Genomic DNA, 16,368 nt, shown 5'->3' with positions numbered 1-16,368 from the left:
TATAACACATCCTGATTCTAGGGGGCCATTAATTATAATACAGAAAAAATAATGACACTAAGTTATTGACTAACATATAATCACACATGTTTTATTTTCCATGTCCTGGTAACAATTCCTTTATTTGTTTTGGAAGCATCAACCCCTGCAGGGCCCCCCCTTCCCCCCCTCTATTTACGTAAAATGGTTCAGTCCGACTGGATCAGCTGCGGTAGCGCAGTGGCGGCCACAGCGGGCAAAAAGGAGGAGACAGCAGTATGCCTCAAAAATCAGGCAGCCAAAAAAGAAAGGAAAATAAATTAAGAGAGAAGAAGGAGTTGAAGGATCGACAATATGTCACCCAGGATTTCCAAAAAAAAGGTGGGTTTGTTGTGGTGGAAAGTTATGGATATTAACTTTGTCCCTGTCTGTGGTCTATAAGCTAGCTCACTTTTCTCACCATGTTAGCTCAAGAAAACTCTAGATTTTTACATTTTACTGCTATATTAGTTAAATAATCAATCCAGTCAAACATTTATCAAGCTGTTCTTATTCAATAATAGTTGATCTCCCCTCTGTCAAAATGATGCCTCATTCTGAACAGAGTCAAGTGCACCAGAAGCTGCAGCAGCTGTCTGTCAGCCCCCAACTCCCCCTGCCCCTGAATCAGATTTCCTATATTATAGGAAATCCTATATAATTAATGTATGTCATGTACACTCTACAGTGCCAGGTCCAGGGGCCGGTTGCACCAACTGGGCGTAAGCCTGGTCGTAACTACGCCTGGTCGTAACTTGGCGTTCTAAGTCCAACCTGACCGTTACGCCGGTTGCACCAACTGGGCTTAGCGTTCTTTTCACTAAGACCAGGCGTAAATCCTACGCCTGGTCAGGGGCAGGCGTAGAGTTGAAATTCCAGGCTGTTTCTATAGCAATTACATCCAATCCAATGCAACTGCTCAGTACGCTTCACTAAACTGCATTTCAAAGCACAGCCGGCGATATGATCAGTGTTCACAGATCGACTGCCTGTCGGGAAGATATCGCTGGCCGATTAGTCCGTTCTCAACTTATAATCAGTTGCGAATGTTGTTTTAACTATGTTTATATGTTTTATATAGGCCGACAAATTAAGCAAAACTCTCCTACAGTCTCAAAACAACTCAATTTAGCTCCGTGTCATTTGATGATGTTCAATGCATTGCTTCTGTCAAAAAGAACCATTCCCGTCTAAATGCCTGCTCGTCGTAAACCAGACATTACAAATACATATTTTAATTATATTCATTTGCAGTGTTTTATTGTTAGGCATTAACAAAATTGATGAATGACAATGAGTGAACGAATGAATTATTTATTTCGGTGTCCAACAGCATGTCAAGAAAAATAGTAAACAGCTGTTGTCACGAGGTATCCTAGCAACGCGGTGATATGCGCATTACATGGAACATTCACATGGCCGCGCATGGCTAAGACCGGGCGTAGTTGAGACCAGTCGTAAGTCCCGTTGGTGCAACCGGCGTTAGTTCCATTCTAACGGCAGGTCGTAACTAAGACCTACTTAGCAGTTACGACCAGGCTTAGTTACGCCCAGTTGGTGCAACCGGCCCCAGGACCCTCTTCTGGTTTGTCCGGGAGGGATGTGGAGGAAGTGGAGGAAAAGATGGAAGAGGGTACAGATGACAGTGAGAGTGCAGAAACACAGGCAACAGAGTAAGGGCGAAGAAGTTGAAAGGAATTCAGAGGAGGATGGACTGAATACAGAAAGAGCCAGAAAGACAACAGAGAGGCAGGAAGAAAAAGCTGATGTTCAGGTCTTTGAAAGGGAAGAAGATCATTTGACTGATGACCCTGGTTTCTGGCCAGCAGCTTTAACTGATCAGGATAGGGAGAAGATAGTAAGGAAATTGGCCATGAGAGAGAAAGAAGTAGAAATGCCATGTGATTCAAAGGGGAAGCCATTCCCTGACTACCTGAATTATACAAAGGCAGCAAATAAAAGAGAAAGGGTAAACAGAGACTGGCTGACTTTTAGTCAAAGTAATAATTCACTTTATTGCATACCATGTGTGCTTTTCTCCCATGTACAGAAAAAGCCTTCCACTAGTGCACTGACCAGTCAAAATGGGTATAAAATGTGTGATGTGAAGTGGCGTCGAATGTACAATAAATTCCCAGTCCATGAGAGGAGTGAGGCACATAGAGATTGCTACTTAAGATGGAAAAATCTGCAAGGATCTGTAATGAAAGATAGAGGTGTGGATTCTCTGTTAAATAAGGAGTTGCAAACAGAAATAGAGAAAAATAGAGCCATCTTGGAGAGACTCTTAGACGTAACCCTACACTTGGCCTCAAGAAACCTGCCTTTCAGGGGCAAAACCAAAGACCTAGATGACATTCATAATGGCAATTTCCTAGGCACACTGGAGCTCTTGTCACATTATGATCCTCTGCTGAAAGAGCACTTTCAAAAAATCAGGGACAACAAACAAAAACAAAAAGAAGGAAAAGGAACCAGGCTAGCACATTATCTTAGCTCTGACAGTCAGAATGAGTTTATCAACTTATGTGGACGACGAGTTCTGAAAATAATTCTGCAAAATGTGGTGCTACTACGGTATGTTAAATATGACAAAGAAAAAGATGAGTGGGAAATTACGGAGAGGTTCCTTGAATTCAGGGATTTTCACAAAAAGACGGGGAGTGAGATCGCAGAGATGATTCATGCAGTTCTTCGTGACCATGGGATAGACATGGTGATTGCAGAGGGCAGGGCTATGACAACGGGGCTAACATGTCAGGGAAAATAAAGGGAGTCCAAGCTCAAATACTGAAGAAAAACAAGCTGGCTACTTATTCACCATGTGCCTCCCACACATTAAATCTTGTTGGTGTGCATGCTGCACAGTCAAGCCCAGAGGTATCCACATTTTTCGGCTGCATAAATCGCCTGTACACATTGGTAAGTGGCAGCCCAGAGCGTTGGGCCATCTATAAAGAGCAAACAGGTTGCTCATTGCATCGCCTATCTGATACCCGCTGGAGTGCAAGGATTGAGGCTGTTAAACCTGTGGCAAAGCACCTACCTTCTGTCCTCAAATCCCTTGATAGCATAGTTATGACATGCAGTCTCACCAGTGAAGCAAGATCAGAAGCTAATGGTTTGAGGAAATACTTCATGTCATTTGATGCTGTTGTTCTTCTCACTGTCTGGCTGAAGGTACTGCAAAGTATTGACAACAGGAATGTTATTCTCCAGTCAGGAAAAATATCACTTGACATAGAAGCAGCCAATATCAGGGACTAGACAGAAGAGATGCAGTCTCTAAAGGCTAGATTCCACCGGAGGCGTACGCGCCGCGGGACGGCTGCGCCGCGGTCACGCTGCTGATCGCTTCCACTATAATCAATGAGACCATTTCCACCGGGCGCGCCGCCGCGGGCGCTATCTTTCCGTCGCACTTCTATTTTTGCCGCGCGCCGCTGCTAAACCGCGTCAATTTCGACAGAGCAGGTCGAGCCGGGCAGGAAGTGAAAAGTAAAAGCAATAGAGCATCCGGTCAATTTTCAAAATAAAACACAATACTCATGTAACTTCACATCAACATTATTACGTCATTACCGGTGGCACCAGGTCAGCAGTCAATCAATCAAAGGGTCGAAAGCATGGACGACGAGAGACTGATTGTCGAAGTAGAGAAACATAAAATCATTTACGAAACCAATCATCCTTTTTATAAGGACAATGGCAGAAAGGAAAAAGCCTGGCATTTAATTGCAGCCGTGTTGGGAGTGGATGGTGAGTACAAAGTACTACTTAAGATTATAAAAATGTGATTTTAAATTAATTGTACATAATCTACCTTTGAGTATCTGTAAAATATGTCCTGATCAGTGCAAAGTAACAGAACATTTTTAATCACTTTAAATATTACTTTTTTTCGAAGTACTTGACTGAATAACTTTTACACTTTTGTACTTTCTGGAAAAAAGATACATAGAAAATATTTCAAACAGCTATGGTATTAAAGGTGTATACACATATCAAATACTATTATAACTACCTATTGAAAATGTAACTACCCAGTGTTAAATACTGTTGATATAGTCAGCTGTGGAGGAAGTGTGTAAACTTTCAGTCTCACCTCTGTATTTTGCTGGGAGTTAATTGTATCTAGTTCACACTTTTACCCTTTTGTTATGGAGATGAAAAGAATACACACAATAAACAGTAGATTCGTTGTAGATAATGTTTTATTTACAATGATTGATGACATTTTTAGAATACAACAAATATTTGGCCTGTTAAGCCCTTTGAGACAGTAATGGTGATTAAGGGAAATTAAATTGAATTGAACAAAGATTATCTCATCTGTAATGAGCATGATAAAAAAAACCCATCTGAATAACAAAAAAACCATCTGAATAACAAAAAAAACATCTATTTACAAATATAGACATTTTCCACACTTTTGGCAAAACTTTCACACCATCCTGTCCTGCCAAGACACACTGCCTTGTGGGGAGTTGAAATAGGTGCAGAAGATCTCCCTCACATTGCAGGCCTCTCTCGAGGCTCTGTTTCCTCCCATGTGGCGTACTGATGGCAGGTTTCTCCCCTGTTGCTCTGCCTCCTCCAGCAACCTCGCATTCTCTCTCGGGAAAAGCAGGAAATTATGGAGAATGCATGCAGCGAAAACAAGGGTGTCAACATTTTGTGGGTGCAGGTTGATCCTGCGATGGAAGATTCTCCACCTGGAGGACAGAATGCCAAAAGCATTCTCAACCACCATCCTTGCCCTTGAAAGTCTGTAATTGAATATCCTCTTTTGGTGAGTGAGGTTCTGTCCGGGGTATGGTTTCATTAGGTACGGCTTCAGTGGGAAGGCTGCATCACCCACCATGACATGTGGCACATCACCCAAGTGAGCAGCGCCAGGCAGAGAGGAACTGGGTGGGACATGAAGGGTTTTGGTCTCCATTCCTCTTCCGAGAGCTGACCCAGCATATACGCCGCCATCACTGGTCCTTCCGAAGTCCCCCACTTGAATGACCCTGAACCTGTAGTTCGAGTCCACAAGTGCCAAAAGCACTATCGAGAAAGTCTTCTTGTAGTTAAAATACTGACTCCCACTCAGTGCTGGGGCTTGGATGGTCACATGCTTCCCATCTATTGCTCCCAGGCAGTTTGGAAAATTCCACTTCTCCCAGAAGCCTTGAGCCACTTCCTCCCATGTCTCTTGTGTTGGCCTGGGTAGGAACCTCTCCATCATCGTTTTTCCGATGGCAGCACACACCATGTGGACTGAGTTCCTGACTGTAGTGTGCCCCAGGCGGTAGCTATATGCCAGACTCCCTAGCGAATCTCCAGAAGCCATGTACCTGTGGGGGAAGAAGCAAATAAATATAAGTTATATGTGAACATTTTTCATTCACCTGTGTCTCTCCTTTGTTTCAGCTGACATGTGTAAAGCAAGATGGAAGGCTTTAAGGGACACATTCGTCAAAAACAGGAAAAAAGGCATTCCAAGTGGATCGGCAGGTGGCACACAGAAGGACTGGAAATATGCAGAGATCATGTCCTTCGTTTTGCCCCATCTACAACCAAGAAGGTCTGTATAAATTACTTAAACATAAACAAAAATACATTTCTTGAAATAGTTGAAGCCTCAAACAACAGTTATATATAACTCAATAACAGTATTTGTGTTGTAAAAAATGTATCTTTAAAGTGCGCAATTAAAGTGGTGAGAACTTGCAAAATTATCCTATGTATAACTTTTTTTTGTTTTTTGTTTTTATATAGTTCAACAAGCAATGTCGGGTCTGGTACCCCTCTGTCAGACCGGTCTGAGGGTCGGTCCAGCACCCCTGGCATTTCATTGCAACAGCCTTCGACATCTCCGGCTCCATCAACCTCAGCACTGTCTGCCTCTAGGTCCCGTAGCCCCAGGGACAGAAATATTTCAAGACCGGCTGTTGCTGCGCAGGCCCCCAGGGAAACCAGAAGAGGCCAAAGACCGTTAGACACAGGCATTGGGGACCGGCTGATGTCTTTGCTGGAGCAGCCGGTGCCAAAACCCCATATACCCGATGACGAGCTGGACGAGGCATATCATTTTGCGATGAGCATTGTGCCAATGTTGCACCGCTTAAACAAGGACAGTCGGCAACAGGCCAAAATAGAGATCCTCACTGTTCTTCACCGCCTCGAAAGTGGCCAACCTCCACCTTTACCTCCCCCTGCTCTGGGACAAACATCCCACCCCCCACAATCTGAACCTCCTCCTCCTCCTCCTCCAACACAGTTGCCTTCTCCTATGCAATCAATTCACCCCCCCACACAAACAGGGTCGTTCACACACATGAGTCCTGACTGGGAAGACCCGAACGACCCATACTACATGTAGTACAAGCGTTGCTTGTTTGCCAGTTTTTTTTACATCTGTTACTATTTGTTTTTGAAAATCTTTTCACTTTATATATTTATTTATAACGTTTATATGTTGAAAAAGTATTAAAAAATGTTTCTTCAGCTTGTGGTCTGTGATTTAATTTGTTTGTGGTTTACCTTAGTGCTACAGCCAGTCTCTGCTTAGGTTCTATGGCAGCTCTGTAGTTTGTGCTTTGCCTGGTCACTTCAGGGCCGATGAAGGATAGAATTTCATCCATTTGCTCTGCACTCATTCGGAAATACTGATGGTGGCGTTGACTGTCCAGCCTCAGTTCAGCCACCAGTTGGTAAAAATCGCCTTGCTGTCTTCTTTTCTGGTTGAGGGGATGAACCCAGAATCGGCTCCTTCTCCCTCTACCCCTCCTCTGCAGTCCTTCAAGTAGGAGAACTAATGCAAGTGTTCTTCTTCTGCAAGGCACTATATGTGAACAATACACATGAAATAATTATCATGAATGAACCTTATGTTTTATAAACAAAAAAAGCAACAAATCATTGTTTCATGTCTTGTCATTCATAACTGGAGATTTAACAGTATTAACTATGTTTCATAACTACAGTGTCATTACAGCACAACAATGTAGGGCATAATAAAACTGCGATTAAAATCGTAAAACAAGCCAAATATAGAAATTGAGTAGCAAACTTACCCATGGTAGAAGCAGAAAATTGAGGATGGATGGCCAGTAAGCTGTCCTTTATATACGTTCAGGGTTATCGCGTGATCTCGTGTGAATACGGCTGGCTCGCAAGGCAGCGCTACGCTGCCGTTACGCGCCCGGTAGGAATGGACGCAGGGCAGAGGACGCAGCCGTTCCGCGGCGCGTACGCGTCCGGTGGGATCCCGGTGTAAGAGATGCATGGGACACTCTCCTAGCTGAGGCAAAGTTGATAGCTGGGGAAATGAATGTTACACCTCAGTTAAGCAAGGAGTCCAGCCGCCAGAAGAAAAGGCGGAGATTCCATGATGAAACCGCTGAAGAGGAGACAACTCAGGAGAGTTCAGAAACAGTGTTTCGGAACAATGTGTTTTATACAGCCATGGACCGTATCATCAGTGACTTGGACACTAGGTTCCGGGGCATTGCACATATTGTCAACGAGTTTTCTGCTGTTCTGAAAGTTGGGCAGATTAGTGAGGGCAAAATCTCTTCTGTGTGCCAACCACTGATCAAAGTATTCTAGTGATCTTACTCCTGATTTTGAAAATCAAGTAAGACACCTAAACAGTGTATATGCAACCAACTTCCCCCCTAACCTGTCCTCTCTTGAACTCCTGAATGCAATTTGTAAGCTGCAGCTGCAAAGCATCTTTGGAGAAGTGTGCATCGCCTTGCGCATATTTTGCACCCTGCCAGTTACTGTTGCTGGTGGTGAGAGAGCGTTCAGTAAACTAAAAATTATAAACTATTTGAGGTCCACAATGTCTCAGGAAAGACTTTGCAGTCTTGCCATGCTGTCAATTGAGAGTCAGTTGGCTAGAAAGCTGGACTTCAAAGACCTGATAAGTGATTTTGCACATGAGAAGGCTCGGCGTTGGGCTTTGGGTGAGAAGAGTTGAGCAAGGACCAGTGATTGAAAGGTTGCAAAAGGAAGCTTGACTCAGTCGGCAACGTTATATTATATATTTGCCATTCTTTCATATATTAAGTTCTACTTAAATGATGAGAAATCATATATGGCCATTTTGTATTCTGATGGCGTTTTTGTTTTTGCTGAGATTTTTTTCTCCACTGATTATAATTGCTATTTTTTCATGGAAGAGTTTATTTCCAATTTAAGAATCAGTGGTGCAGCAAATAAATGACTCAAAATGAATTCCATTGTATTCAGAGTGCTCAGTTCTTCCCCTACTGTACATGTCAACTGTCATGCTGTTCTTCTTTCACAAATATGGTAATGATAGTAAAAAATACCATTAAAATGCATAATTGTATGTAAAATAGAATCAAAAAGTTTTGCCGCTGTGTTGGGGGCCCTGTAAAGATTATTTTCATGGGGCGGGAAGCGGGGTTCAGGCGGGAGACATTCGCAGCCAACAATCCCTTTCTCCTCCATGTCGTGGTTCATGTTCTTGAGGGAGTCAAAGCCAGTTCCTTTCCCCCAATTCATTCTCAACCATGGCTGAGATAACCCCCACTACGAGTCTCGTTGTAGAAATACCAGAGACGAGAGTCGTGTTATGCGCCATTACACGAAAAGCAGAACGGTTATCCAAATAAGGAAGTGTACAATACTTGCGTTACAGTCCTGGAGCTCTATATCTAAATAATATCATATAATACATAGATATCTATATCATATAATGCATATTATCACGGCCAAAAGCTGTGTGCGCCTCCAGACTATATTATGAATCACAAACGACTTTGTCGGGTTCTGCGACGTCTCTGTTTCTTCGACTTTCATATCAATCTGAAGTAGACTGAACTGCGTGCTGCCGGCTGCCCGCTGCCGGGCGGTGGTTCTTCGCGGCGGTGGTTTTGTGCCATTGTGCGAATTCCCTACTAAACCAAACGAGACTCGTAATGGTATGTAAATAAATACTTTATTAAAGCATTCAATTGTGATGCAGAAAAAAAAGAAAAAGAAAACATAAAGTGCTTGCATGATATTGAAGCCTACAGCGATCGTTAGTTAACTTGTATGGCGGTGCTCATTTGTTTACCCATGGGCCATGGCAACCCGATTGCTACCTGCTGCAGTACTCTGATTGGCTGAATCGTTGAGAACGTTTTAGAATCAATCAATATAAGGTCGCGGGGAGACGGAGCACTGTTCGTTTGTATAGTAACAATATTTGGCCAAAACATTACTAAGAAACAAAATAGTTCATTAATACAATTCACGAAAAGTGGGGCAGCCATTGGCCCCGCGGCCACATAGGTTCCGGCGCCTATGGCTAGATAAAATAAACATCAAGACATACAATTCTAAAAAGAACGGATGAAGCAGCTACCCTTTTTTCCTTTTCCGTTTGCCTACAGAGCAGCGCACCTGCATTTTATATATCCGTGAATTGTCACAATTTCTCAGAATCAAAGGTGAAAGTAGAAACGGGTGGCCAAAAGCTGTCATATTGTTAGTTAACTTGTATGGCGGTGCTCATTTGTTTACCCATGGGCCATGGCAACCCGATTGCTACCTGCTGCAGTACTCTGATTGGCTGAATCGTTGAGAACGTTTTAGAATCAATCAATATAAGGTCGCGGGGAGACGGAGCACTGTTCGTTTGTATAGTAACAATATTTGGCCAAAACATTACTAAGAAACAAAATAGTTCATTAATACAATTCACGAAAAGTGGGGTGGCCATTGGCCCCGCGGCCACATAGGTTCCGGCGCCTATGGCTAGATAAAATAAACATCAAGACATACAATTTTAAAAAGAACGGATGAAGCAGCTACCCTTTTTTCCTTTTCGGTTTGCCTACAGAGCAGCGCACCTGCTTTTTATATATCCGTGAATTGTCACAATTTCTCAGAATCAAAGGTGAAAGTAGAAACGGGTGGCCAAAAGCTGTCATATTGTTAGTTATCACAGACAATTTTAAGTAGAAAAAGGTGGCCAAAAGCTGTCATATTGTTAGTTATCACAGACAATTTTTAACAATAAATGTTCTGTACGGTTCTGTACTGATCGTGAACCTACGAGAAGGGTCCAGCTGCAGGCTTGGGCGTTTACACCATGACACAAGAACGCCCTTTAGGCGTTCCTGGTAGCGTTTCATCGACCAATCACGAGGTGTTTCGAAAGGCATACTGGGTTTCGCAAGGCATACTGCGAAGCACAGTCGCAAGGCATACTATGCTTTCCTTCCTTAATGGCAATTTCACCTCTCTCTCTTAAGGGACATTAGGGAGAACGCTCCCGGACAGAACCTTAGTTTTTAAGTCGTGCTTAGTGGCACGACAAATACTTCCAATTGATATACATGAGTTTGAAATTTGTGCTTTTTGACACGAACATTTTGAAAATACGTGTCCCTGATCACGTTTCAATAGATTAAATAACGTGACAGTGTCACGTATTTTCGTGAGACCGGGTTGCCTCTACGCCGGCCGGTGTTCAATACATTATCCTTTACATTGTTACGTATTTTAAGAACCTGAGCTGCCCCCACATAGCCCCTAATCTCCTCCACCTCTCCTACTCATCAATCTTAGTGAACCCCCCACCACCACTCTTCCTCCCGCCAAACCCTCCTCGTAAATCCAACTACCAACGATAACTTCTATTTGTAGTTCCCCTTATCATCCAAGGATCTCATAGGGCTATCTGTGTACATATAAATGTACACAAAGCGCAGAGACAGAGTGTACTGAGAGCGCAAATTGCGGTTAAATGGTAGCCTTATGCCATAAGGTACCACAGATTTCAGCCGGACAGATAGAACTCAGAGAAGTTTCTTGTATCGGCTGACACGTATGTAGTTTGCCCCGCCGCCATATTTGTAGTTCTTAGTAGTCTATGTAGCCAACCCCCCCCCCCCCCCCCCCCCCTAACTTGACATCTCCCTGCGCGTTGAGAAGACAACTATTTCCGGTTCTATCTCAACGCCTCCCACCACTGGTTGAGAACAACCCTGCAGATCACACAGACCTGCAACTTAAAGAGGACCACTCCTACACACCTAGTCTGTACCTTCAAACGCTCTCTTTCACACACTCCCTTATTCATATTGATGAAAGAAGGAGGCTAAACCCCTTCCTATTGTCAGTTAAATTGAAGTCTTATTTTATTGTTCTTTCTCCCACTTGCCCCCTCCCACCCCAAACACCTGGTCATGTGTTGGGACCAAAATGTAAATTTTGTATATTTGTTTGTATATTTGAGGGTCTGTGTGTGTGTCTGGGTGCTGAAATACGGGGAGCCAGTCCCTTGTTAATATCGGCAGAACACGCAAGTATTTGTGTAGGTTGTAATCACTGTTTTTTGATTCACCAACATTAATAGTTTAAACGAACTGTAAATGTTTACATTTGTGCTAAATTTGTTCTTTCTCTTCAGGCCTTTGCAACCCGAGCAGTGATAGATGCCCGGCATTCATCATTTTAATCGTTTACATCACTACAAATATTCTCTTTTCTCTTCAGGAAGTGGCAACACAAGCACTCCAGTTGACCAACACTCATCATTTTACTTCTGTGCATTGATCTTGATTCTCTCTCTTCAGGAAATGGCAGTATAAGCAGGAACGAGTGTCTAATTCGTTCCTGTCTAATATGTTTAATTAATAAATGGTGCGCATGGTTTTAAACGGTGCACAAGGCGAGAGTTAGCTCAACTGCTGTAGCCACAATTACAATACATTTTTTGCGAATATTAAATCGACATGGGTAAAATTCTGCACTAATCAGCTACTACATACGAATAAACTGAATAACACTGCGTGAGATGTTCAAAGGTCAACTATTGCTTCCTTTGGAGCGATTGCAATAAATATAATATCGTACCACCAATATGCATGCATTATCTTGTGTTCAATAATTAGGGAAGCCGAATTCCAGAACCAAAAGAGGACCTACCAAAAGAAACCAACCCAGGGGTCTTACATCAAAGCAGATGCCTGTACGAGAGTTACACGGTGATCTTAAGATAGGGATAATTATCTAGACTCCACATCATGAACGATTAGCCTTTAAAGTTGTCCATAGCATGCATACCGCTCGTCCACAGAAGTCCGGGGAATATCCGGGCCTGGGGATTCTTATTAGAAGAGTTCTGGGATAACCTGCCTCGTAAGAGAGCGGAAGAGTCCCCCCCAATAGAGGACCCTGAGGACAAGCGGTAGAAATGCATAGTTCAACAGACCTCACAAGGTCCGAGTACCAAAATAAGAAAGAATAAAATATATATTTCCTTACAAATTATGAAAATAACAACATTTCAATAAAAGTCTTCACGTAATCTATGGTTAATAATATAATAATAATTACATAAATAAAATAAGATGTTACCCATAATTCATCCTAATTGTGATTGGCAATATACGTGTTACGTTTTTCATTACACAACGGGCTATGTAGACAGTGGATACTCGATTATTACAATATATCACAACCAGTTTAATGGTCAACTAGGGCTGGGCGATATGGGCCAAAATGAATATCTCGATATTTTTTTACTATATCTCGATATACGATATATATCTCGATATATTTTGAATCTCCTCTAGAGCACATCATAAATGCTCGATTCAACCATGTCTGGCATAATGTTACGTCAGTAATAATTCTAGTATTACTGAAACATAAGTCTGCATGTAGATTACATGAAACAACATATTGTTTAAACTCATTAGTGCTTTCTATTGGAACAATTTAGAACTTGCACATAAGAAAAGGAAAATCACAGCAAGTTAGATTTACCAACACAGCATTTATTCAAACCGTTAATTATTTATTAACGGTTTGAATAATAATTATTATATATACACTGCCAGACGAAGGATCCAGTGCTATTCTTTTTCGAAACCAAATCCTCAGTTTCCATCCTTTTTTCTCTCTCTGGCTGTTCTCACTCACCGGTCGGAGGTACACACACCTACAGCAGCGCGCCTTCCAGACTACGTCACACACGCGCGTCCATGAGAATCTCGTGGACTCGCAATGGGCGGGGGGAGTGAGTGTGTTTAGAGAGCCACAGGAAAGAGCGAGAGAAGGGAACGCTGTGCGTTAAACAAACCCCGAGAAGCCCAATCCCTATGAGAGCTCCCCACGTTACGGCCATCAGGAGGCGCACAGAGCTTTTGGCCGTGATATTATATAAACAATTGTATTATATTATATATTATTATATATAGAGCCCCGGGAGTCGCAAACGGCAACAATCACTTTCTCCTCCGTGCCGCAGTTCACCCCGGACTGCAATGCACCGAGTTTGACGGTTGAACGCTGGTTGGCTGTTACGTTACACATGTTCAACACGTGGCCACGCTGTTGAACGCTGATTGGCAGATACGCGTCTCTACGTTCACTTTGTATGAGATCTTGTCGCCCCGTAGCGTGAAAGCACAACGAGTATGCCGGCGGCGGCAAAAAGAAACATTGCGTGCCAATTTATATTCGATGTTCGTGATAGGGGCATTTTATACATCCCCTGGAGAACATCTCGCGATACATCGCATATATTCGATATATCGCCCAGCCCTATGGTCAACCAAAACGCACAGCCATAACATAACCACGACTGTCCCCGTCTGGACCCCGACTGACAACGTTCCGGTAACAACAGAAGTGTGATGCCTAATATTGAAAATGCTGATTTTTAATGTTAAGATATTTTGTCAATGTTACGAATTTAAGTTTTGTATGTTTGTGTCTTCCCATGTGGTCTTGTCACCTTGTTGTTCTGCAGGGTCGTTTAAAGTGTAATCCCTTGAGGTTAGTGGTCAGTCAGTTCTCACTGTTCCTTTGTTATCTTGTGTTGGTTTGGGCCAGTTATCCTTGATCCCCAGGAAAGCGCAGAGACGCAAGTGATAAGGACCGGCCAACCCCATATTTATGACATCTTAAGGAATGATGACTTAAATGACCATATGGTTAACAAAGGCTTTTGGTTTGTTGGGAGGCAGCTGCCCTCAACAACCCATTCTGAATGGTAAGAACTCCTGGCCACTCAGCGGACCTCTCTGCGGACCCTTTAGAAAATGAAGGGCTCCGCAGGGAGAAATCCCATCTGAGGCCTCAGATTATTGAATAATATGCTTATTTTTATGTCTGTTGATGCATGTTATGATGCATCTTCGTTCGTGCTTTTCTTACGAATGTGTAAATAAAATGAAAATAAAAATATGGAGGATATAAAACAAATGGAGGATACATATACCATGTGTGAATGTCCTCTCGTGTGTGTCAGAGCCACCAAGATAATGGAGGTTACTCGACTGTTACATACACGAGGGGATATTGAAAGCATACCACATATAAAACTAAAAGATAATTAGAAAATGGTTCATTATTATTAACTTACAATAACATTTGTTTCAACCGATAACTTCTGAATTTTTCTTTTAGGTTCAGTTTTTGTTTTGTTTATAGAATATCACCCTATATTTAATACCCAGATGTGCATAATTGTTGTGAGTTCGGATGACTCTTATTCTACCTAGATTAAACGGTTTTGATTTACCTAGCTCAAGATTCACCAGGTGTCAAAGACGTAGGATTGTGGAACTCCTTGGGAGCCCCCGAGACACGCGTCAACTGTCTAATCGTTCCTGCGGGTTCTGGAGTGGTGACGGTGAAGCTCATGGGGAGGCTCCGGGAGAGTTGGCAATCACGGGCTCACACGGGAAGAATCGAATAAGTCAGGATCAGAAAGTTGAATTAATACATCGATTTGATGTTGACCAACAAAGAACTAGATAATTATAATAATAAATACTGTTCATGTAATGGTATAGTTAGGTCTGGGACCTACGTAGCTAAAAAAACTGTTTTGGAAATAGTAATGGACGTGTCCGGGACATGTATAGCTATATAGTAAAGATAAAACTGGGTTTTACTTTACTTCACTTTGCTAAGGCATATGCACGTTTGATGTGGTATGCAAAAGGTAGCGCAAAAGGATGTTGTGCAGAGAATAAAGCGTATGCACGTTTGAGGTGGTATGCGATGTACATAGGAGTGAATCAAAGTGTGGACAAGATCAAATGCGAGCAATACGTAGAATAAATGAAGATTAGGTCATCCAATATACATAGTTAGTGTAGGACAATCAGGTAGTATAATGAAGCCAACTGTTGGAACCAAATACGGTTAAAAGTGATATTGAACATGCAAATTTTAACATTGTTATTTCCCTTTTGTCATCTTTTTGGGTTATAGATAAGAAATGGAATAGCGATCCATCTGCTGGGAAGGGCCATATAGGCTAGGTACCTTTCAAATGCCACTTCTACTGCTGTAACGCTTTGATACAACGTCAGCGTTTCATAGTCTGATCTTTTTTTACTCTGATAAGTTATGGCACACAGGTATACTGACTCATGAAACATTTACGGTTTACTGCATTTGACAACAGCGTGGTCTCAAGACGGCTGCATAGACACACCACTATCGACCTTTGGTTTTGTATGTACTGGTCTTCATTTCTCTTCACAATAGATTGGTTTATGTACAGATGATTAAGGAAAGGAACTTCAACTTGGTTGCACTACACCGTTGTTAGGTTTGGTTGTCATTTAATGCGCATGGCTGAAGCAATGCGCAAGGAGGGATGTAGTGTGAATATTAAATCAAGGTGGATCAACATTTTTTAAAATAGAACTGTCATGCCAAGGTTGAAATCAGCTCAGAATAAGGAATGGGACACTCAAAACAAAAAATTAAAATCTGTACAAGCACTAAATAGAATTGGTTAGATGAAGGAATACAAATGAGGCATTATCAATTATAATACAAACATATTTGAAACACATACAATTTTCCGGTCCAATGTTTCCAGAAGCAAGATGAGTACCGTGTATCACTCTGACACAGCTAACTTTGCACGCAATGCTTACGGTTAGATTCATGCTTACATTTACATTTCAAGGGTCCCATAATTGACTTCCATTCAAACAATTAAAAATAGAATTAAAGGAAATATGTTTTTGAACAACTAACTGCTGCACATGAGTTTGTATTTCTACAATAGAAACAAATGTCTTTTGTTTGCTTTACACAATAATAGAGTTCCCAACAAAGGGACGAAGGAAACTGGTCTCCCCGAGCTCCTTAACCTGCTACAGTGGAGCCCAATGTGGGGCGAGCGCATTGAAAATGGACCAGTCCCCATTGGGAAACGTGCTCGGGCACTTGGCCCAGTTGGCGAAGCGACAAAGCCAGTTACACCACGCTCAGATCGAGGTGCTTACGGAACTGGCCCAATCCTTGGCCGCCGATCGGGCCATGCTCCGGGAGCTCCTCACATCCAGCAGTTGCGGCGAG

At 42.4% G+C, this 16,368-nt stretch overlaps 1 protein-coding gene across 1 annotated transcript; it reads left to right on the top strand.

The window, feature by feature from the left end:
* Positions 1-3,562: 3,562 nt before the first annotated feature.
* LOC130369804 (transcription factor Adf-1-like) lies at positions 3,563-13,809 on the top strand. Its single transcript, XM_056575361.1, has 4 exons — positions 3,563-3,777; positions 5,437-5,590; positions 5,785-6,194; positions 13,793-13,809. Exons 1-4 carry the CDS (start codon positions 3,645-3,647, stop codon positions 13,807-13,809), a joined length of 714 nt encoding a protein of 237 aa, XP_056431336.1. The 5' UTR covers positions 3,563-3,644.
* Positions 13,810-16,368: the final 2,559 nt, after the last annotated feature.

Source organism: Gadus chalcogrammus, chromosome 17 (genome assembly GCF_026213295.1).
Source record: "Gadus chalcogrammus isolate NIFS_2021 chromosome 17, NIFS_Gcha_1.0, whole genome shotgun sequence".
NCBI lineage: Eukaryota > Metazoa > Chordata > Actinopteri > Gadiformes > Gadidae > Gadus > Gadus chalcogrammus.
This window is presented reverse-complemented; position numbering and strand designations above follow the sequence as displayed.

Coding starts and splice junctions, on each gene's coding strand:
- LOC130369804 (XM_056575361.1), top strand. CDS start 3,645: ATGGACGACGAGAGACTGATTGTCGAAGTAGAGAAACATAAAATCATT. Junction 3,778..5,436: donor AGCCGTGTTGGGAGTGGATG/GTGAGTACAAAG, acceptor CCTTTGTTTCAG/CTGACATGTGTAAAGCAAGA. Junction 5,591..5,784: donor CCCCATCTACAACCAAGAAG/GTCTGTATAAAT, acceptor GTTTTTATATAG/TTCAACAAGCAATGTCGGGT.